Source organism: Mizuhopecten yessoensis, unplaced genomic scaffold (assembly GCF_002113885.1).
Source record: "Mizuhopecten yessoensis strain PY_sf001 unplaced genomic scaffold, ASM211388v2 scaffold7349, whole genome shotgun sequence".
NCBI lineage: Eukaryota > Metazoa > Mollusca > Bivalvia > Pectinida > Pectinidae > Mizuhopecten > Mizuhopecten yessoensis.
This window is the reverse complement of record NW_018407003.1, coordinates 324,061-349,887: the sequence shown is the minus strand read 5'-3', so window position 1 is coordinate 349,887 and position 25,827 is coordinate 324,061. Positions and strand designations below refer to the sequence as shown.

General features: G+C 37.4%; 1 protein-coding gene across 1 annotated transcript in view; it reads left to right on the top strand.

The window, feature by feature from the left end:
- Positions 1–1,829: 1,829 nt before the first annotated feature.
- Positions 1,830–25,827, top strand: part of LOC110453492 (protein PIF-like) — a 94,483-nt gene continuing 70,485 nt past the window's right edge. Inside the window, exons 1-2 of the mRNA XM_021502449.1 lie at positions 1,830–2,182; positions 8,604–8,690. Of these exons, the coding sequence (XP_021358124.1) occupies positions 8,624–8,690 (67 nt within the window). The 5' untranslated portion in view covers positions 1,830–2,182; positions 8,604–8,623. The remainder of the gene's footprint in view (positions 2,183–8,603; positions 8,691–25,827) is intronic.

Here is a 25,827-nt window from a genome sequence, read left to right as displayed (position 1 = left end):
ACAATAGAGGTCGCGCCACACTTAACATCCGGCACTACAATAAAGGTAGCGCCCCACTTAACGTCCGGCACAACAATAAAGGTAGCGACACACCTAACGTCCGGCACAACAATAAAGGTAGCGACACACCTAACGTCCGGCACAACAATAAAAGTCGCGACACAATTAACGTCCGGCACAACAATAAAGGCCGCGCCACACTTAACGCCCGGCACAACAATAAAGGTAGCGACACACCTAACGTCCGGCACAACAATAGAGGTCGCGCCACACTTAACATCCGGCACTACAATAAAAGTCGGGACACAATTAACGTCGGGCACTACAATAAAGGTAGCGCCCCACTTAACGTCCGGCACAACAATAAAGGCCGCGCCACACTTAACGCCCGGCACAACAATAAAGGTCTCGCCAGACTTAACGTCCGGCACTACGTCCGGCACTACAATAAAAAAAGGTTGCGCCCCCCTTCACGTCCGGTACAACAATACAAAAAGGTTGCGTCACACTTCACGTCCGGTACAACAATACAAAAGGTTGTGCCACACTTCGCGTTCGGTACCACAATAAAGGTCGCGCCACAATTAACGTCCGGCACTACAATAAACGTCGCGCCACACTTAACGTACGGCACTACAATAAAGGTCGCGTCACACTTAACGTCCGGCACAACCATAAAGGTCGCGCCACACTTAACATCCGGCACTACAATAAAAGTCGTGGCACAATTAACGTCGGGCACTACAATAAAGGTCGCGCCCCACTTAACGTCCGGCACTAAAATAAAGGTCGCGCCACACTTAACGTCCGGTACTACAATAAAGGTTGTGACACACTTAACGTCCGGTACTACAATAAAGGTCGCGACACACTTAACGTCCGGCAGTACAATAAAGGGCGCGACGCAATTAACGTTCGGCGCTACAATAAATGTAGCACCACACTTAACGTCCGGCACTACAATAAAGGTAGCACCACACTTAACGTCCGGCGCTACAATAAAGGTCGCGACACACTTAACGTCAGGTCCTGACACCGAACAAAAAATATAAAATGTATAAAAGAAAATGGCGTATACGACTTTCATCAAAACTAACAACCCTTAAACTGTAAAAGAAACGACAACGTATGAAGTGCAGTTAATCAGGTGTGCATCCATCTGAACAATTATTATATCAATAATCAGTAGGTGTGATATGCGTCTAAAGAGAGATGTGCGGGATCTATTATCGAACGGCAACATTAGAAATCATAAGTAGTCATCTTGTACGTTTTGTTTTATATGAGACTCTCGCGTATGTGAATTTTTTTATGGGTTTTGCATTTAATACTTATATTGAATAACGTTTATGGACCGCGTCGTCTGCGTTTGTTTTTTGTAAACAAAAGAGCATTCATCATCTATAAAAAATGAATTAAATAAGACAAACTTGTTGCGATCCCTTTGTTTGTAGAAATGATTTTCAGTGTTTATGACTGAAAGCATTATCTTGTTGTTATATCATAACTCCCCACTTCATGATAAAGCTTGCTTTTCTATAATGAATGATTTATTTCCCAACGGTAATTACAACGGGGAGTAGGCCTTCAACATGCCGAATACAGCCAGCCCGTTCACATTTTATTCTCCGATACTCTCTTCCAGCCTGAGTGTTAAAACCCCATTGACGGAACGTCAGCCAACCCCCAGAGTATCCGTATATGTTAGAACTACTGGGAAATGGTATTAGTTTATGACCTAACATTTGGCAAAGACACTACATAACCGAGTCGGTTTCGCCCTGGCTTTGAAGTCGTTGGTTTACCATTGGAGCAAGAGACGTGCAGAGTGCAGGTCCTGTACTAGGGTAGTACTCCGCCGACTCAGGCTAAACACCAGTACCTCATATCTCCGAGCTCCTTGGCGGTGCGTAGCCTGTCGGTTTGCTGTGTCGTATTCATTTAAGCGAATGCAAGTGTCGGCAGGTATAGGGATAATGCTTAGCCTATAGGAGCGTAATCCTAGTCTCAGTTCACCATGTCGCCACGTCACTCTACTGCTCATTCTGGGAGGTTACACCTGGCTCAGCCAGACGTCACTGGGGAGGCCACACCCGACACAGGGAAGGGTCAGTGCATATACCTATAGTCACATCCAGGGCATTTAGTCTACAGATCCTGAACTGACCATATCAAACCAGAGGTAAGTAATCATTTATAGATATATAAACATTTGGCGTTCTGTATGTCCTATATATACATGCACTAAAGTAAACCGAAACTAGACTGCACAAGCTCTGTGTATATTCTTCTGTCCAAGTCTGGTGTTTTCATTGACGTTTGGGGAGAAATTTCATGCACTCTTCAATTAACCACGGAATTTATACTTGACCAAACGAATAACGACACTTCTTATTTTGTTCCTGATAAACAGTCCATGCTCAATTGATTTTGTAACCTACTCGGCCTCTTGTAGAATATACAGGGTTTCTGGATGTTAACAAGCGTTGTTTGTAAAGGGTCTAGTCACGGAAACCTGTTTAATGGTTGTAGGAGGTATTGTCACGTTCTGTTCGTGTCTAGCAGCAATATGCACCCAGACAATGCCATGACTTTCTTCTATTGCTAAATAAGTTGATTTTTAGATTTACGTTATTTCTTATCAAACGCTTTTTTGATGGGTAAATCAATTGATTTTGTAATCCACAATTTCTGTTATCGAAAGTCTCCGATATTGTTTTGTTTATCATGATGAATAGAGTGTAATACATACTGATTGTTACGCTCGTTATCCGCGTTTAACCTGCTTACCGGATCTAACGTTCCATACAGCTCGCTCATAGCCTAGACTTGCTGTTTCGCATTCGCCAGATAAGTGGCGGAAACATTCTGTATTTGGATGTCATTTGCATGTTAAAATGTCAGATAAACTTCCTGGTTCGTTCCTGGCCTATGTTAATCGTAGGATATGGTCAATTTGCGTTGTATCTCCGACACATTGGGGTAGAATCAAGCAAACCATTACACATTACGGAGTATTGTTTATACGTCCAACAGTATTGATTACATCTAAACGCAATGAATAGACTACAAATCTATAAATTCATTTCAGATATAGTCTTGTTTTGTTGACACTTTGGTATTTTGTTGTCAATACTAGCAGGTCCTAACACTAGTGTATCTAACTGTAAACGCTCCATATTGAATTTCTAAAGACAAACTACAGTTATCAATCAACAACGTGATCTTACCAATATTCGGTGCATTGCCTCTAACCATATTGCAACGGAAATATGGGTATATAGTTGGTATATCTCATAATTGGAAAGAAGTTTTATTAGTAAAGTTTAGTATGTCAGTAGATTTTGGGTATCGTGTGACTTTGTACTGGGTATTATGTTAGGAAATATTATCTATTTTCATTCTTGATGAAGATTAGTAATACTGATAAGTGAATGGATAAATTGACGAAATGGCAAGTGTGCATTTAAAAACTGTTCACGTTGTTTTGGCTCTCGGCATCGACGTTACTTACTATCTAAATAGCTGTTTTTTTCTTCATATTTCGAGCGAATACGTTTTGTATTACTTAGTAGACAATATTTATTGTTTAAGTATTTATTTGGTATTTTAGAAAAGGATATGAGGTAATAAGTAGATATTCGGTGTAGGTGTGTGGTATTTTGTAAGTATAAGTATTATGCGAGTAGATATTGTGTAAGGAGGTGTTAGGAGTTGTGTCAGGAGATATATAATCATTTCTACTGCAAGTTCCTCTAAAAGCATTACTAGTAAACAAATGCATTCATAGAGCTATAAACGCAGTTTGATCAGCGTCATTTGAAGCTCCTCACCCCGTCCCGAATAACATGTGACAACCCGTTAAATGCAAACTTTTGGTGACGTTCGGCTGTTCCAGAAATCTCGTTAGCACTGATGACAAAGACACTTTGATATCGGAAATATAAGGGAATATATATGTATTTAGGTGAATAATAACTAAAAATTCCGAATGTAAATATAAAGATTGAACGGTGTTCTTGTCATTGTTCATGCCGGAATGAAACTGAAAAACTGCCTTTCAATCCTTATATAAGTGATTTTGTAAGTAGATATTAGTTACCATGTAGGTAGGTATTCGTTAATAGGGTTATTAGACATCTCCCATGTTGCCTGACACGGACCACGGACACCTACACCGACACGGACTTCGACGTTTGGGGGATGTCTCGAAATATAAACTTAACAAATGTTGATTATAAATACATAGGTTAATATACAGGTTTTGATGTTTGCAAACATGGTGTACATGCATGATAGCACAGGGACTTGGTACAAATACACAATCCATATATGCGTGCGTGTATGCGTGCGTGTGTGATACATATAACATATATTCATGTATATGGACCGTGGGTTTGGAATCTCTCACAAGCCGGGGCCCTGTGTATGAGAGGGGAATGGCTGTACTTAAGAAGATGGCGTTATCCAATTTGACATTGGACAGAGACTGCAGGTTAATGGGTCTAGTGGTTTTATGTGATTCTTCTGGATAAAACACTTGGTATATGCATCAAGTACAGTTTTTGAAAAATTTCACAACACACATTTGATTTTATTTCTAGCAAATTTAAAATTAATTCAGCGTCGGTGTCTGTGTCCGAAACACCAATCATTTTTAAGGGATATTTTTGGTTATACATTTATTATATACTTTCTGTTTATTTAGTAATAATTCTGACAAAGATTCGTTTTTCTTGTCCGCCAGTTTTTTCTTTGGTCACTTCGCCAGAGCTGCAGGCGGTTCTAAATCATTGTTCGAGGACAGGGACATCGCCACCGCGGCTCTGTTCCGCGTCATTTGTCCGGACGGGCTAGCCTGAGAAACCAGTTTCGTTCGCTGACCATGCGACTTCGCAGAAAATACTTGAAACTAAATGAAATCATGTGCGCACACCGGGTCAGAGTAGAATACGCGATACGACAGATGAAAATCTATCGCGCTATAGGTACATACCTCTGGCGTCTTCCTCGTTGGTGTTGCTTTGGCTGTTCGCCGAGTCAGATTGTTTGGATACATCTAGTCGAACAAACTAATACAACTGAGAGAAGGAAAAATTGCTTGTTGTTTGTTTTAGCCATTTCATTCAAATTATGTGTTTCGGGACATCCCCCTAAGTTCGAAGTCCGTGTCGGTGTCGGTGGTCCGTTTCAGGCAAAATGGGAGATGTCTATTGAGCAACGATGTTGTCATAAGCAATGCTATTCATTGTTAAATGATTTGAAAATGTTCAGCATAATAATGACTTAAATTCATTTACCGTCAAAAGAAAAAGGAAAAGAAAAAACAGTGTGGTAAGGCCATGACTTGCAGAACGTTGCATATTACCATTAATTGCATTACGTTGCCATTGCCCATGTCTATTGCAGTACGTTGCCCATGTCTATAACTTGTAGTAAGTTGTTCTTTACCATGAATTGCAGCACATTGCCCTTGCCGACAGTGGTGGCAATTGTGTCTAAAATATGCAACTTTGTACGTTATATTTTATATTTATTTATATTGAGATAAAATGCCGGAGAATTTCTCTTTAAGTGACGTGTTTATAATGGACCACATCATATTATGTCAAAGAAGAACTTACACGAGACTCAATATTTTGGCCATATCATGATTCAGTCACGAATATCATCTTTGGTTAAATTTCAATTTTCATAGAATATATTGTCATTAAATTACAATGCATAAACTCAAGATATCGTATATGAAACCGAACCAGGTGCGTTACTGGTACCTATCTCTGTAGGAATAAGTTGTATGTTATTGTTTTTACAACCTAGTATGTTGCACACATCTATCATGTAACCGTATTATGTATTGATTTGTCTACAACTGGTTTAGTTACTCAACTGACTACACACCACAGAGTATGTTGAATTGAGTGTATCATTGCTATTTAATAAGTGTAATAGGCGTTCTGAAGTTTAGTGCGATAGTTTGAAATAATATCAGCGTGTGTATACCAATACGTAGTGTGGCGTCTTCATACTTGCCAGATTACCAATTTTATGACATCCTTATATGACGAGCTTACAACCAAGTTTCTTCTGGTCGGAGAAATCAGATCATGTGCTTGGTAGGTAACTAGGTTTTCTATAATATATATTGTTTATGGTTTAAAACAGAAATATAATATGATTGTGGTTTATAGCCAAGGTCGTTTATTTTCAGTTATGATTTTGTGAAGCCAATACATTATAATTGAACAATAAATTGACTTTATTGGATAAAAAAAATAAAAATCATCCCATCTGGTACTTTCCCTTTATTTATAACCAATTCGTATTATATAATTACATGCACAAAGTTTACTGACTTAACGCATTGTAGATCATGTCCCAAAACATTTCTTGGACACAGCGTCGTTGTGTCTTAAATGCCGGAAATTATAGACATACAGTACAGATATATATATATGGTAATTGAAATGTTTCGTGGATATAAGATGCATATAAATATAGTAATTGCGATTAACAGACCGTTTTGAAGTCAAAAAAAGTTAATTCTTCGTTATTGACCTAACAATAACGGATGAAAGCAGATTTTATTGGGTTTAAAGTATTTTAAAAAAAACATGCATGGCGGTATGAATGCAAATATATTACATCCAATTTAAGGAGTTAAGTATGATTGTAACCAATTCTTGTTATCCAACATGGGTATTAATACCGTTCTGAACAACACTGGTACCTTTGTTATTAGTGATCTAAATACAAGAGTCCCGTAATAAGGTCAGATTCACAGATTCAGGGTGTTCACTGTAAGTCATGCGCGAAATTTGTTCCTTGGAAAAATCGAAACAATTTCATATCTAACTTTAAGCTCAGATTTGTATTGATAAACTTTAAGCACCCTATAAACATATCATACGCAATTGTATTGATACTGAATTGTGGAATAAAATTGAAGTGTTTGTTAAATTTTCAAAGTACTACTTTGTTTGCCAATCAGCACGCGACAATACGCTGTTCAAACTATTGAACGAATTTGTGTGGACTGTCGATAAGGCGGGAATTTAGAATTGTTAAATATTTTGTTTTGAAAAGTAATCCAGTGTCAATTAAGATGAAATGAATGTGAAAACCTCAAATAAAAAACCCAAGATAAATTGCTTTGCATGGTTGGTAAAGTGTTAAAACGAAAACATTTGTCTCAGGAGTAAAACGTCACACGGAGATATGGTAATATGTGAAGGTTAAACTACGACGTACTGTCTTGTTACTGTCGCAGCAGTACACTATTTACAAGTATACCAGATATTCAATAAAGTTATTGATTTCTTTGTCCTTTCTGATAAAACAATCACTGCTACCTGCGACCTCCGCCTGAACAACCCTGTTGTAGCGGTATTGTAAAATTTTCAATTTCAAATCCATTTTTTTTTCTAATTTAATATATATATATAGAGAAAATTGGCTTGCTACAGTTGCTCAGTGTCAGTACTCACTGCATAGACATTGATCAGGCAGTTTATCAGCTGTGCTCTTGTTTACTTTCACCTTATTTCAAATACAGATGATTTATAACATATAATGAGCTATGACGCAGTCGTTCATAAGGCAAGCCTGAAGTTGTAGGTGTATGAATGCTGTAAACGTTCTACCTCTATGTCCGTCTGACCGTCTACGATCACTAGCCCTACTACACTGGATCGCGGGTTCATATTGCCTATGAATTCCAACTGAAAGCAATTCAATACTTATATTTACCATTTAGGAATAGAACAGTCATCGCCCAGGGAGGGTCAGTGGTATTCAACGTAACAATTATGATGTCATAATCACGAGTACGTCAACAAACGGTCCATGGCATTCATAGCTTTGGTAGGGTTATGAAGTGGCAATTCCATACGATGGTAAATATAAACTGATTTTGAGGATATATGATTATTTAAGTAATCACTGCAAATACGAAGGAAAAGAGTACCTTTTTAAACATTTAGTATGGATCAACTTTAAAACGTTACATTTTAAGTTTTCAATCTCAAACTAAAACTTGTTATGTTATCCATGCCAGAATAAGGTCAACATCAACCTCAGTGACAAACAGTCCACCAGCAGAGTGTAACACATGGAGACGTTAAGTATATGTATTTACCCGTTGAACCATGGCAGATTTGGGTGCATGGTATTTATTTCAGTATGACTGTGCTTACATCACAGGATTATCGCAAAGCGAAAATTGTGATATATTCTGATGAATGTTGTCATCATTATAATATGCTGAAATATCAGCCACAATTTGGTTTTGAAAACAGTGGACAGCAATGTCACCAAGATGTTTAATAATACGGATCGAAATTTCATTGCATGCCATCCATTCATGTTAAGGTTGACTGTAACATGCCGGACAATGTGCAACATTGACGTCGTGTTTTTTGTTGTTTAACAATTCTCAGATTAATTTATTAATTCATGAAGTCTGCATTACACTGATAACATAATTGGGAGTTGTCGAAAATAATCACTCAACTGCCATTAGAATGAAAATTGCATTGTATTACATGTATAATAACTTCCTGTCAGAGTTGTGACGTTACATGGCCATGATTGTTGTGTTCCAGATTGACGGCACGGACTCAGCATGACCGGACCCAAGTTGTCCGGATGTATGGCGCTATTCTTATTCCTGGTTGAATACACAGCTGCAAGTAAGTTGTTCTTAATTACACCAATTACACTTGACGTACCTGTATCGACAAGCTGAGAAGTATTTCAGTACAATGCTGGTGTGGAATGTCTTATTGACAGTTATCACACTTATAATGTGGATGTAACTGACATGTACCCGTTTGTACAGATGTGCAAGATAATTTCAGTACGATAGTACCTTAGAGATGTAGTCGAGGCGACACACCTCAGATCCACACGTCTTATCACCAAGGTTACACATACCAATGTCATATCAAAAACGGACGCCGTTACCTATATTTGATATCTGAAAACAAAGAAAGTGATGTAAAACACTATTGCAATTGTTGTTTCTGTAACATACAAACGTTAAAAGAATTGTCTATGAACTGCAGACTTTTGCCTTAAACAAAGAATACTACAACTACATTCCCTATCAAGTTACTTGTGCTCAACATTACAGTAACAATGATGTGAACAAGTGTTTACCTTTAATTATTTTATATTGAAATGAAGTATACATTGGTACAGGAAGACAGTAAAACCGTCTGTCGCTGAGGGTTTTGTGGTCTATAGTCATCACCATGTCAACGTGAAGTGTCTTGAGCGGACATGTTAATGGCGGAATCAATTTTACGACATCGTCTTATATGGTCCTATTTAGTACCATGCTTGTTAAATTACAAAATCGAATAAACAAGAGACGACGTACGTAAAGACAAAGGTCAAAAACCGAGTTCAAATTATCCCAGCGCCAGTACCAAAGGTCAAAGGTCACAGTACTGTATGTCCCAGTCCCAATAAAAGAGGTACAAGTCAAAGTACAAAATATCTCGGTCCCAATATCAAAGATATTAAAATGTCTGAGTATCAAAATGTCACACTCACAGTTCCAAAGGTTAAAGCCCGAGTACCAAAGGTCAAAGTTCGAGTACCAAAGATCACTGCCACAGTACCAAAATTTATGTCCAACTATCAAATGTCTAAATTCCGGTAGTCGTGTTTTATCGTTGCAGACTTCCCAATACCCTGTAAATAAAACAAGACTTGTGTAATCATCATAGTGGCTCCATTAATAGTGTCTGGCTTCCCGGAGGTCATCGGCCCTCATCAGCCGAAACAGGACCTCACTAATCACCAAAACCACTTATCCTAGAATGGAGAATGATCAACCGATCATAAAACTGGTGTTTTAAACCAATGAAGGGAAGCATCATTGAAGAACGTAAAAGATGATCGTCATCCCGAGGGAGGGTGACATTACACTAAATAGCCATATGACATGGCGAAACCAAGGATAGAAGGAAACCATTCCCACAGACGCATACAGAACATGCAAACGTACAAATTGACATTAATGGCATTTGATTCCTTCACGTGAAATACTAATTAACGATATTTTTGTCAAAGACACGCACGTATTCATTGAGATGAATTGGACTCTAAAACGGATCGCCGTTTGTCTGTAATTAAGGCGCATGCAACTAACTCTTTATGAAGGTCTCCTTAATTCTGAGCACGGATTTTCAAGAAACCCTTTTGTTTAAAACTCTCGAACACTCCAACAATGGCGGTAGTATTATTGGCGCTTAACGTTAAACACACCAATATTGATGGCACCGTTCGAATGAAATAGCGGACGAAAAAAGTCTCTTTACAGTTTTTGAGGTTAAACAATGGCTGGTATGTTTTTCTTGTGACCGGAACACTCACGTGACCGGAAAAGTAATCGGAAAAATCACCATGTCGCCGCCACGAATCTGCGTGACAACGGAGAAGTAACCTAGATTCATAACCGGTCAGAACATATCATAATGTTGTGTCGATAATTTACTCTGCCAAGCCGTAAACCAATTATAACTGGCAAACAAACACTGTCTGAGACAGTAGACAAAAGAGTTTTGTTATTGTGGTATCAATGCTAAAGTCACCACTCAGAATCTTCCATACTGTTAAAATAATACATAAAATAAATATACAAAATTTGGTTTAGCGCCATATCTAGCTAGAATAAGCCCCTCTAAAGTGCTTTACAGTACATAGATATAAAATGCATACAATCAATAAAATTAACATATACATTAATCAGTACAGGAATTCGCAGGGACTGCCTTATCAGGCGCTAACTACTAGTCATATGCCACCTGGCTAATATCTCCCTATGTGCGTATGCCTGCGTATATGCTGGAGATGCATTGTGTTATGTTTGTAGTGGGGCCGTGCTTCCAACGGTATCATTTATAATGCCACCTCACTTAAATGCTTCAGCACAGATACCGCAACATCCACCCCAGACCATTTTATACACCACATGGGTTGTTGGAGTTGTGTGGGCAGGAAAAAACACGGCGACTTCGGGGATCGAATCATGCGTGGAAGGCCGGAATGTTAACCACTCGACCAATCCGGTCTTTGTGAAAAATACATTTCTTGTTTTGTTTCAAATAAGGTCTTTATGTTACCTTCTGCACTTCACTCAAAACATTTTATTATTAAACAGTGAGTACATGACGACAACTGTAGCGGTAGAACAAAGACAACGCCTACCTAGATCGATAGGTGTTTGGTCGGGGATAAACATCCGCTGTGTGTATTGGTTTCTGTTACTTAATAGTCTAAATGTTCTGTACATCGGTCACTTTGAAGTTTTGTAGGAACTGCACCCAGGCAAAACGATATGTTTCAACGATTTGTTCATGTTTGCTTTGTCAAACGTAATTCTGTGTAATCAAACAAACCTGTTAAGGTTAAATGATTTTGGTTACAAGTGGTGTCCATCTTGGTTGTTCAAATGTCCAATTATATTTAATAATTTTGTTGTTTCTAGAGAAGAAAAAAAACAAATTTGTATCGCAAGGCTATATTGCATTTATTTTATTTATTTTCGTGTGACGCATCGAGAACGTTCAAAATTGAAAAAAAACAAGTTAAGTGTTTACGCCTGATATTGGTACGGGCCAGGCTGATAATGATACAGGCCAAGCTGATATTGGTACATACTAAGCCGGTATTGGTACAGGCCAAGCTGATATTGATACAGACTAAGCTGATATTGGTACCGGCAAGGCTGATATTGGTACAGGCCAAGCTGATATTGGTACAGACTAAGCTGATATTGGTACAGACTAAGCCGGTATTGGTACAGGCCAAGCTGATATTGGTACAGACCAGGCTGATATTGGTACAGACTCAGCTGATATTGGTACAGACTCAGCTGATATTGGTACATACTTAGCTGATATTGGTTAAGACTCAGCTGATATTGGTACCGGCAAGGCTGATATTGGTAGAGACTAGGCTGATATTGGTACAGACTAAGCTGATATTGGGACATACTAAGCTGATATTGGTACAGACTCAGCTGATACTGGTACAGGCTAAGCTGATAATGGTACAGACTTAGCTGATATTGGGACATACTAAGCTGATATTGGTACATACCAAGCTGATATTGGTACACACCAGGTTGATTATCGGTACAGACTAAGCTGATATTGGTACAGGCCAGGCTTATATTGGTACGGGCCAGGCTGATATTGGTACAGGCCAGGCTTATATTGGTAAAGACTAAGCTGATATTGGTACCGGCAAGGCTGATATTGGTATATACTAAGCTATTATTAGTACAGACCCAGCTGATATTGGTACAGGCCAGGCTGATATTGGTACATACTCAGCTGATATTGGTACAGGCCAGGCTGATATTGGTAAAGACTCAGCTGATATTGGTACAGACCAGGCTTATATTGGTAAAGACTCAGCTGATATTAGTACAGACCAGGCTGATATTGGTAAAGACTCAGCTGATATTAGTACAGACCAGGCTTATATTGGTAAAGACTCAGCTGATATTAGTACAGACCAGGCTGATATTGGTACAGGCCAGCGTTGCATTATTCGTTACGTTCGTCCTTGTTTTGTAATCCCTATCACAGAATTATCGACCTTTCATATTTCTTCCTTGATATAGGTAATGATATATGTATAGTATCTTGAGCAATGTGTTAGCGACATAAGTGACTGTGACGTAGACAGTGTGGGATGTATAACAATTAGCAGATTGATAGAATATTAAACACACGCTATTGATCCAGTAGATCTCAAACAGAGCCTGTATCTGGCGAAGATTGCAACATTTTTACACGACAGTAGATAAGGGAATTCTAGCTCAGTACGGCTGTAGAAAACCAACCATATTAGGAGTACTAAATCCAATTCCAACCTGGGTATGCCATATCTACGCCATGGTAGAATGGGTGTTAGAACGTAAGCAATTTGGTTGATAGGCGGGCGCTAGAGAACATAACAAGCAAGATTTCGCATTCAAATGCACTTAAGACATATTTTACTACCTCATTGGGAGTAAGTGTTGCCTGGAATTATGGGTAATTGTGGATGACATTGTAGGTAAATGCAGACGACATGTCCGCCAGTGAGGTGGTACAGGTTTATATTCCGAGCTAATGTAGTTCGGGAAGGTTATTGCGTCGCAGTCATCGATACGTGAAATTCACAATAATTTAGTCGTCATTTCCCGTTCGATTTATCGATAATTAATACGTTTACGTATGAGTAGCTGGGCGATAAGGCTATACGGTTCGGAGGAAGTGGTGCCGGATGTTGTCCAGGGGCCGCCCATATAACACCAATTACAGCCAGGAGAATTCGCACCGCCTCTATCAGGCCAGTGTGATATCGAACTGTTAGGGGACATAATGGGTAGGTAACACTAATTCCTTGTGTTGTAAACGATGTCTTAGACCTTATATATACACACACCTCCCACATATTTATATATAGACACAAACCCAGCCACATTCGGAAAGACGCCCTCATGTATGTTTACATTTATAAAGTAAATATGCAATTGTTCGATACGTGCAATTACCATGGGAATGCAATGCCAGCTGTATGTATATGTTGGAAGTACAACAAGACAGCATATGTTTTACATTCAAAGCATCAGATCCATAAACACAAAGAAATTCGATATTTTTGAATGCATCATATAAGATAATTTGTATGACAAGACGGCAATTACACTCAAAGCAACGGCATCATAAACAGAAGAAGTTTCTATACTTTCAAATGTGTCTTATATAATAAATTGTAATTTACAAACCAGTAATGTGCCTTATATGATAAATTGTAATTTACATGCGGCAGTGTTAAGTAGTGATTTAACAACTGTTTAGATTTCTGACATATTTCGTCTTGTAATTTCCACATTGAAAAGGTTGACTGTAGACATATGAAGATCACAAGCATAAACTCAGTACAAAAGGTGTCCACGTTCAATTGATTCGCGGCGTTCTAAATTCGACAAGACCTTTCCATCAATTTACAGTCTCTGCGTACAGCCCATTTAGTGTACCACGAGGATTACAAATCACGTGGTATGACGCCTCCCGTATATAGTCATAGAATTTCAAAAAAATGTTAATCCAGGAAAAACTACCGTAACATACAAAATCAAGTATAGATTATATTAAACAACAGACGATTGATGGCAAAACAACGGCGGGTATAGTGTCTTAACGTTGTTCACTTACATATTCGTTGACTTAAAATGAAAACGTGTCGTTGTATTTTGCATTTGATTGAATACGAGCTTTTGTCCAAGTTTAATGAAGCTGTGCATGTGGTACATCATTGTGTTTACTTCTCATCTGCCTTATATACAGAGAGAGAGTACCTCTTACAAAAAGAAACGTGTGAACAGACAAAACTCTCGTGTTGAACGGAATATCTCTCGTGAACAACGAAAACGATACATCTCTTGTTGTTTATTGTTGAATATCTCTTTTAGACAGAGATTGAGCGCTTTTGAACAGAAATAAAACTCTTTCAAACGACGGAGTATCTCTTGTAAACAAGGGGATATCACTTTTAAACAGAGAAATAATCCTGTAAAAATAGAAGAATCTCGTGAATGACGGACTATCTCATTTAAGTAGAGAAAAAATATTGTGAATAGAGAAAACCCTTGTGAATAGAGAAAACTCTTGTGAATAGAGAAACATTTTGTGAACGACGGAATATCTTTAAACACATAATGAATCTTCTGAACAGATTGAACAGCGACAGAGTGAAGACATATTGTAATCGTAAAAAAAATGCGTCTTTAGCCCACATAAGATCTGATGTAGGTCAGATTCTAGAGTGGGGATGGCATAGTTCTACATATATCTTTCACATGTGTTTCAAAAATGCATTGTCAAAGAATCCGGTCGTGATACGGGGGCTCTGTTCAGATTCGGAGTAGTGATTTTCTCTTCAGTACAGCAAATGTGGGCATTGAACCTGTTCTAGACATTCTATGTTTAACAAAGCTGTATATTTCAGGATTTCATCTTAAAAATAAAATAACAATGTTCAACCAAATCTATCTGGAATCATTTTATGTGAAGGACTGTGGACGCATTTTGTTTGAACAGAGGAAATCTAAATTATACGGGAGACATCTTCGCTGTCGTGATAAAGTAAAACATGTCTTGGCGATTTTTACACAACATAAAATAACAGTTTGGTATAAAGTATAAACAACGCACGTGTGATCCAGTGAATGTCGTACGACTTCCGTTTTTATTGGGAAAGGAACGGGTTTATAGGCTACGGTAGGACACCATATATCAGGGCTTTATAGGTTGTAACAAACTGCATAACAAACTGTATTTATATGGTTTTGTCTAAGGCAGTATGTTTAACAAAGGAAATGTCATATTATTTGTTGAATGTTAAGGTTCGGACTGTTCTGAACAATGAAAAATCCTACTACAAAAAAGGAGTCAAGAAGGAACAAGACAAACGAACCTTGATTTAAAGTCGCATACGTAAGATAGGGAAAAAACTTAGCTGTCTGCGTGCTAGTATTGCGACCAATAAGTAAAAATTGCAATAACATATTATAATAATAAAAATGAAGGTATACAATGAACTTTTCTATATTTAGAATATATTAACAAAATAACAAATAGCACATTGCAGTATCACTTATTGAGGAACAGTTTTACAGACTTTGACTCAAGTGTTACAAGATATCGGATGTAATAAGTTGATAGTTGAAATTATAAAAAAACTTTATATTCCATGTCATTAGGTCTTTTTAATTGCAAATAACTTCCACTTGGCAATTGTAAAAGAGGGGATATGCTCCTTCTGTATAAAACAAAAGGCAAGCTCTAGTAAACAATGCTTCTCGTTCTGGTATCAAACTCAAGGGCAGCAATAAAAATAGGAGACAAGAAAAGCGTTGTATTATCACATCACTGCCCTATTTCGTTCAGCACGACCTACTCGTTTGAAAATAGCTTGTTGTGGAGGTTTTTGTTCTTTTTTTTAGTTTGTTTGTTTTCAAGATTCAGAGATGAAGAAACTTAACATGTTTTAATGTATTCCGAGTCCCCATATGACTCCCGAAATATGGCCGAGAAGCTAGTAGAATGTCCAGTTCGTTACCGAGTGTGAATTATCCGTAGATAATATACGACACTAAACTAATAAGTTAATAACTAATTATTTTCAACAAGGTGATCTAGATTAAAGTGAATAAGATGATGATGTCTACGTAACATAAGGATTGTGGCATACTACCGGTTCGTTCTTTTATATAAATCATTGACTTGAATGATTCTTCTGGTCGAACATTCCTTTAAACATCAGAACTCGTGAAAGTTAGTCGTGAACAATTAGTTGTTGAAGGCACTTCTTAGTTTGTCAACAACAAACATCGAACTGGTATGATTGTTTTTAAGAGAATGAAGAAAGTAGTAGTGGCACTGTCATAAACATACATGACGAGTAGAAATATTAGCGTTGTTTAAATTCAATATCTGAATTCCTGAGAGACTCCGATCTCTCCTCATCTTGTATGTTAAGAATGAACAATATGCATACGTTGACTTAATAAGACAGGTTTAACATAGCTTGCGTGTCTAGATAATCCAATTATGAGTACAAGCTATAGCCTGATGGATGGCATAGGCTCTGTTAAGTCACAAACCCTTTAATGTGTATCAGTGAAATTTAAGGTTCTGTACAAATGGAATGGTAGGTCTGGGGACAATGTGGTTCCTGGCCCAAAACTGTGCCTTTAAATGGTTCAGTTCCCACATGAATTAATGCATCAGTATTGGCGCCCAATGTTGTGCAGGTCATGTTTTCACCATCGGGGAGTTTTATGCTTTGGTATTATCTCAGCTCATCGCATCTCGTCTCTGTGTAAAATGTCAACGATCTGTACTTTATGGATTTGGATTTTTTCTACAAACTCTGTCAGTGGTACGTTGTTTTTATACGTCCCTGTCCTATTCTTTTTGTAGCGCTTCACGTTCTTAAGCCAAAGTCGCGATGTTGTATTAATATTTATACGCGTTATTCTACGTTTTGCCCGCGAATATAGCGAAAATAAAAGTCATCCTCGTAAACTGCTGCCGCTTTGGAGCATCCATTCTCATTTCTACTAATTAAGAGACAGATATATGTATGTAGTACATATGGAATATATTCTCCCTTTTTACTGATACCTTTTCTCATTCAAACCTATTTAGTAAACCAATCTATATTTACCTCAGAATGGGTAACACGCAGAATGGGTAAGAGTCTCCACCAGCCATAGAAAATAATATTCAATTGTAGCATTTGCAAAATGATGATAGAAACACAATGCATAAGTTAATGAAAGAACGAGTGAAACTTATATTAATAATTAATCAAATAAATCATTAATTTTAAAATAAATATTGTATTAATATACAATAAAGAGGTTTGTGTCAGGAATCACCCTACTACTGACACTATTTGTCAGAAGTCGAAAACTGGATTCCTAGCCTAGCCTGATATGTGGTAGTATGTCGTGACCTTACAGATACTGATCAATGGGCGCTTTGTAGTATCCTGCTCATCAGTGTCACTACATTACCGGTAGAAATCCACTCTAACTAACAGTGTTTCCCTGGAAAATATATACACTAAGTATAGACAGATTTGTTTACCTAACGCTAACATTGAATGAAACAGAATAACGGCATGTATCGAATTTGAATCGAAATATTTTTATTGTTTTCCGTCAAACCCGGTAATTATTGTGTGCTTTACGGCTCTTTGAATATCGTCTAAAACATTAAAATCTTCATACGCGAAGATGATAATCATTTGAGGTATAGAACGCTATCAGCATATCGGTTCTCCAGTTTAGAAGCCCAGTCATGGGTATAGTGCGCGGTCGATTGGCGCGGTACTTCAGTAAGCTCAGAGAGTTTGCCGACCGATCTGTATAGGTTCACATTACCCAATAGAATACTTCGTGATACAATGTAATACATAGTCAGCTATCAAACCATCCTGACTAAACGTACTGCACATGCATATGTTGAAACCAAAGGAGACAGTTTCTATAAATAAAATATGGTACTTTTCAATTAGGTAAAATATTGTATTTATTTTTTGAATTGCTGCCGGGATTGTCTACTGTCACGAAACATCGCATAGCGTGAACTCATTTATTACAAAACACATCCAGGCAATGCAGATATATTAACGAGCATTATTTACACTTTTATCATCAGGTTACATTCTGATTAAACTATTAATTATAGAGAAACTCTTGTTCGACATTCAAACAAATACAACGGTTGTCCCGTCCTTCCTATTTGAACAAAAACATGCAATTACAAAAATTTCCACTCGGAAAACAACCCGCTAAAGCCAAAACATTTAGCCAACATAACAAAAAATGCGTCGAGAAAATATGCAGAGTTAGCTCTAGTTAAAGTAAATATACTAGACTGGAAAAAATCACCGTCGCTAAAGTAGGAGGACGACCCGAGATAATTACACACATTTGGTATTGGAATATATACTGTATTTACAAACCAAAATGACAACGTCCAGCAACCTACCAACTGTCAAGGCGTTGTACCGTTGTACAGTAAGGTATTGCTGCTGCACTTTGGATAATACCATGTATCATTTCTCAAACTGAGGAGAATTCTTCAAGTTTTTCTATTTGAAAGCATTGTTTAATATAAGGTGTTCCTCAACTCCAGCGATGCTTCCCTAAGAAAAAAACTTAAGGAATTCCTTAAAATTCGGCAATTCTTCGTGAAACTAGTATGAAACAATGTTCATCACCAATATAGCCGACACGAAGAATTGCCGAACCAAAAAACCCGGTATTTCCGTAGGAGATATATTTATGCTTGTCATATTGTGTGATACATGTATATATTAATGGTATAGAAATAGTTTATAACAGGTTAGCACTGTCGATAACCTCAACAGCCAATAACCATGCAAGGAGAGATGCCGAATGCTGTGCAGATTAAGAAAAAAATGTATTATTCCCACCTACGGCAAGTCGTACTCTGATCTGACTGAACAATATGAAATGAAAACAAAAAAATCTGAACCGGTTCATTTATCTGATGCATGTAATTCAAAGACATCCGCTAAGAAGCAACACGTTTCCTTGTTCTCATCGTTAAGGCAAGCAAGGCAACAGGCTACCGAAATGTCAACTAAACTACAATTCGAACAAAAAATCGATAGAACTTGGGCAGAATATGAACAAGGGAAAGATTTGCTTCCAAATTCTTGTAAAAGTACAAGGCGAATAAGACCAGGTGTTCCGGAAGGTAATTTGATTATCCGGGTGCAATCGTAAAAAAAAAAGGAAGATAAAACCTCTCCCAGGATGATTTTTAAATGGGTAATAGTTAATCGAATTCACCAATCAATGAGTAGCATCTCATGTAGCGGGAATCATCGTTATCATCGATCTCAGCACGGTCTTATCTTAGACAAAAGACATGAGTCTCTTTGGAACCAAATTAATATTTTATGCTGTGCCATTCATTAAAAACTATTGTAGGGTAATAGAACATGTGAGACATTTCGTCTCTGACAGTGTAGAGCGACCTCTTTATTGCAATCCAGTCATCTAACTAGCTGTTAGATAAAGCTGTAATGTTCGATTTCTGATTCTGATATTGCTGTTAACTCAGCACTATGACAGTGGGAGAATCCAGCAAAGCATCCAGCGTAAGGACGGTAACGCATTACCCTTACAACCGTTTCAACCGTAATTTGTTACCATGATTTGGTAAACTTCGAACTTAAACACCAACATACTGATGAATGGATATCATGAAATGCAAATTAATATCGATTCATCTTGTTAACATCGAATATTAAGCATAACTAGTAAGTTACACATGTATATGCATTCCTTGTCATTGTCAAGAATAATATCGGATAATCTAATACCTATATATAATGCTGAAACATACATATTACTTTATCTCCTTATTAAAGATTCAGTCGATATGTGATGTTAGGACGCTACGCCTAAACTCAAAACATCCGTGATACATCCTACTAATATCGTAACTGATTTTAATTGTGAATAAAAATCTCATTTTTCTGTAAAAATCGCCAATCCGTAGAAAAAAATCCTTATTGTGGAGATTCAATAATATAGCTAGTGAGAAAAAGTTATGATACTGCAGCATGAACAACCTACATTGTAAACAAATTGGTAAGGACGGGTAAAAACAGCTAATTAATGCAAATACGGCTCTCTAAATAGCGTCTTTGTTCGTTGTTAATTTCGTTTTCTGTCGTTGTTAACAGTATACCAAGTCGTTCCCATAAGGAGCACTACTTTTCTGGTCCTTGACAATTTAACTCGTTATTATCCGAGACAGCTTTATGGGGTAAAATAGCTAAACAGCCTAACACATCTTCTATCAAGACTTACTTGTAAGGTTTTTTTAATTGCTAGCTATTTCTGTCTCAACATTATAAACCAAGGGCAACTCGAGGACGCTAGACCTCGTTTGGAACATCAGACATTTTCTCTGATGTATTGAACATACGACATTTTTGTCTGGTGTATTTATTGAACATCAGACATTTTTGTCTGGGGTAGTGAACATACGACATTTTTGTCCGGGGTAGTGAACATACGACATGTTTGTCTGGGGTAGTGAATAAACGACATTTTCTCTAATTTATTGCAATTTGTGGCAGTCACATAGTCATCTCTCTTCTTGTCAAAACACATCTAAATTATATTTCTACCTCTACAGAGATATATATGGCCAAAACGAAAACTCTTTCCCTAAGGTTACACATCAAATTACGTTTCCGAATTGATATCGTAGCCACATTATTTAGGAGTTAAAACAGAAGCCATTGTGAAATAGTTGGCTCTCCCTAAGGCATCATTCTCCAGTAAATACGATATCTAGACAGGTTTAACGGAGATGTTTGATCCAATGTAATTTATACTCTTCTAGCTGTATTGTATTCCGCGGTGTTTGAAATGTATGTAACGGTTATAATACGGCTGGGTCATGACCTAATGATCACTTAAATCATACAATTCGAGATGAAGACCTGTGTAGCAGCAATAACTAGAGATCTGAGCACAACGTCAAAGCCTCAGAAAAGATATCTCTCATAAACGTATATGAATAATGAAAAATGTTGTTTATATTTATTATTTTATTTGTTTTTGGCTGTCTATCTATGTTCTACTAAGTCAGTGAACCATTTACACTGCACTGCATTGGAGATGGAAGACTGTGTTTGGGTATATAAACCAGATCTTAGTTCCATTGTTTTCTATGGTGGACGAGCTCTGTCTCACCGGATATAGGTTCCAAGTCAGGGCGCTGTCGTCTTACCCCGGGGCCATGCTAAGCTATATATGAACTCCTCGGGGTGCGCGTGTAGGCTGCGTGCAACCTTGAGTACCTTTGGAATTGGCGACGATACTGGTATGCGGATATATATATATATATATATATGTTCATATGTATGGACGTCACGAACGAGGGTAGAAACAACACTAATGGACGCTTTTATGCGTTTCCTCGCTACTGATAAAACTTATGATGCTGTTTATTCGTTGACAAGTTTTCATCATTGATTGTAACACTATCATCTTAAAGGAGAATAAATAAATAAAGCTACATGTATGAAGCAAATACAAACCAGTTTTCTTGACCCGAGTTAAAAAAAATATCCCTTTAAGATGCAGTGAATTAATTTTTAGAACACTGTATCTATTTTTAACTTTTAAAGGTACAATCACCCGTGTGTGTTACGGACATCTTTCAAAATACCAGGTACAATGTATCTGCTGGTGGATTTCCCCGTAGTTTCCGTAACCTCGATAGCCATAGCTACCTCTTTTGAGAAATGGCATGGTTCATAATATTAACACCTTAACGATTACAAATTTGAAATAAACCAGTATTTTTTTTTCAATTAAGAAATTAAGTTGTTTTACGCGCGTGTTCCTATGTTTCAATAGTAGCTAAAGCAATTACGAATTTCAACTTCTTGGCCTTTAGCATCAACGATGAGCGTTTAAAGGACAAACAAGCTGCGTATGTCACAGAAGTGAAATAAAAATCCATAAGTGCATGTCCTAGACGTCAAACAAAACAACATGTGAAAGTCTTAAAAGTGGATTAAAAACTCACATGTGTATGTCCTAGACGTAAAATATAAACAAAAATATGTAAGTCCTGCAACGGCCGTGTACGTGCTAAACGAGTAATAAAACACATGATGTGTACGACCTGGACTTGACGTAAAAACCCAACTGGAAAACCAATGAAACAACAACAGGATACAACCGAAGTGTTAACCAAATTACACTTCGACCTCAAAATGATAAAACTAGAGTAAACCATAAACGAAAGAACGATTTACATGGAGACCCATGATTAGTGACAGCAAAACCACAAGGCATTTTAGTGAGCATTATTGAAAACATCGACTTTCATATCACACAAAGAGGTGGCATGTTTCCCTGCTGAAATATGATGACGACCATAAAAATTGTTCATAGTCTTCATCATCCTGAATCTTAAAAAATCTATCACAGAGGTCGTGATATTCGGAGCAAGCTCTTGAGTACCGATTTGACTGCAAAATGTTAACAGCTTACGTAAGGCAAACACAGAAATGGCTATCAAGAAAGGGAAAGTTTACTAGCGGAAAATCGAAATAGTCCCACTTGTCATACAGCCTAGTGGTAAGACGTCCCTCTAGGTCAAGTTGTAAGTAAAGATCGAAGTTAGTGTCTGAAGAGTATTTGCTGTCCGTAATGTTAAGCTCAGGAGGGTATATACGATCTATGTGATCATTGAATTTCTTGTTAATCAAAGACAACACATCGTCGATATATCTGAATGTATAGTTGAAGGACTTGGCTAGGTTTTCATAAGCTCATTAATGAATTTAGCTTCGTGTGAACACATACACAAATCGGTCAGAAGAGGGGCAACGCTTGTTCCCATGGGAGTGCCTGCCGTCTGCTGGAACTTCTTGCCTCCGAACTCAAGCAGGATATTGTCAACCAGTACCTCATCAGTCTCACAATTTCGTCCACAGTATATTTTTTGGTCTTTATTATACCTTTATCGAAATCAGCTCCAAAATAATTTGCAACCGTATCTTTCTATTGCCGTACGTCTCTCAGAATTTATTTTACGCCATTCTACCAATCAAGGTAGTAAGGAGAGACATTCTACCATGTCTTCTATAAAGATACCTTGTAGCGCCGCAATCATCGGCTCCTACCTATTAGTTAGACCGCCCTTGGGAGTCTGTAAGTTCATGAAAGTTAACTCATTTAACACGTTCATGTCTAAACTTCGCAAGGTAATCATAATTTAGCTAGGTGGAGAAAAAAAGAGCTATCAAATCGTTTTCCTTAAATATCAGAAAATCGAAATAGCTACGTTTATTGTACAGTATGATAAAGTGATGTGTAACAAGTCTTTTAAGTGGCTACTCCTTCCAACATTTTCTGTCCCTCATTATGCATTTATGTTTCACCATAAAATGCACACATGCTAATCAATCTTAAATAATAGTGAGTCAAAAACACAATATGAACATTACATTCACAATTTGCCATTCCCATCCACCCATATTTGTACTTCGAAATGATAATTTGTTCTGCTTTAGACAAACCCATGAGAGTAATTGCAACAAAGAGCCAGAATTTGTTCACATATTCAGTAAGCTTTTGATACGTAAACAGGTACAGAAAATACCCCAGTCAAACGCAGAGTCATAATACGACAGGTTTTGTGTGGTATGTGCTTTCCTATTGTTTGTTTTAGTGAAGATAATACCCTATCAGTTCAGTGTACTAAGTTCGCCCTACACCAATTCACATTGATCTTCTCTTAAAACAAAACATAAATTCTCTGTATGGTAAACTACTTCTGGTCGTCCGTTTTATCTGCTGCGATGGGGACATAACTGTTTGTCTTTTATGTTTCTAGAGAATAAACTCAAACTATACGACGCGATCGGGTAATTTCTCTCCCTTTGTGGCCGCTCTTTGTTTTTTTTAGCCGTTATTCCATTTATTTCGTGTAGCTGTTTTTTAATGGCTAGCTATTCATGTTATTTTGCTAGGAGTGACTTGTATTTTACACGGTCACATATGCAGTCGCAATTCTAAAATCGATCACTGACACGGCACAAAATTTACCAGCAGAAAAATGACTAACATTTATGATAAATGATGTTTTCGGTATGTGATTTGTCCGACATTTCTATCCATTCTTATGTAGCTGATGATCTTGTTGCTGTTTTTAAACGCCGTTTCTTTGTGTTTTCCTTCAGGGGGAACTTTATCATTGTCAGATATCTGCTAAAGAGTGATTTTTCAAACCTAGGCAGACAGTGCCTGTTACACGTTGGCTGGTGATGTATGTTTTAAATACATTTTCTCCTCGTTTTACCTGATTGAAGAACTTTGTTGAATGTCAAACAATACATATTTTTTCCAGACCGTAAGTTAAAACAATTCTTGTATTGACTTTTTGACCGGGGAATTCGTCAATGTCCAATATTTGCCCTTTCCGAAGTCATCTTTTAAGACCAGAATGATGAGTCTTTACAGTGGTAACGATGGTAACCCATGTTGGTTTTCGAGTAAGGTTCCAGCAGATAACTATGTTTCTGTCAGCTTCGCATTTGATATTTAACATGGCTTCATTTCGCTGTACTACGAAAGGGACAAACAAAAAAGTATTCTAAACAAAAATTCTGTCTTTATTCGAATACCTCTGAACCTAGTTGGATACACATTTAAGACAAAAGGTTTTCATAATCATAACTACTTCTTACGTCTGACGCATCTACCCCGTTTACAAAATCAGAGATGACATTTTAACATCATGTTAAGTGTTCTCTTTTGATGTCCATTTCCGCAACATTTAAAACATACGAATAAAATAATATCAAAGATTTTTTTTTTTTTTTTTGTTTCTTCTTATATATAATGATTATTTTTCGTTTTTGACTAGAGTTTTCGGACTTTGACTTGTATTGGTGTCCCCTATTATAACCTCATACGGTTTAGAAACCATTTAAACTAGCGTGTATGACCAACGTTGCTTATCCTACGGCTACGACGGAATCTCAATATGCATACGCTTTTAGAATTGGTAAATTAAAGAACGCGCTAAGAAAATGTATATTAACAAATACTTTTGATAAATGTTGCAACTCTCGATGACAAACATGCTAAAGATTTACGCAGGTTCTGTATGTAAGTAATGGAATAAACAATATTTTGTTTGTAGGAAGGAACATGTCTGTTAATCGTATACACATTTGATACCCATTTCCGTTCTGAAATCCGACATTATATTTATATTATATTTTAATTGTGTCTACTAGAATAATGAAGCTTTGGAAATTTCTCGCATTATCTCAAAATACGTTTAGTTGCTAGCATAGACTGTTGTTAGTCAAATGTCTTTTCTCTGGGTTGTTCCTGTATACGTCTGGATTCCTGTGTACGCCTGGATTCCTGTAAACGTCTAGATTTCTGTATACGTCTTGATTCCTGTGTACGTCTGGATTCCTGTATACGTCTTGATTCCTGTGTACGTCTGGATTCCTGTATACGTCTGGATTCCTGTAAACGTCTAGATTTCTGTATACGTCTAGGTTTCTGTATACGTCTTGATTCCTGTGTACGTCTGGATTCCTGTATACGTCTGGATTCCTGTATACGTCTAGGTTTCTGTATACGTCTAGGTTTCTGTATACGTCTTGATTCCTGTGTACGTCTGGATTCCTGTATACGTCTGGATTCCTGTATACGTCTAGATT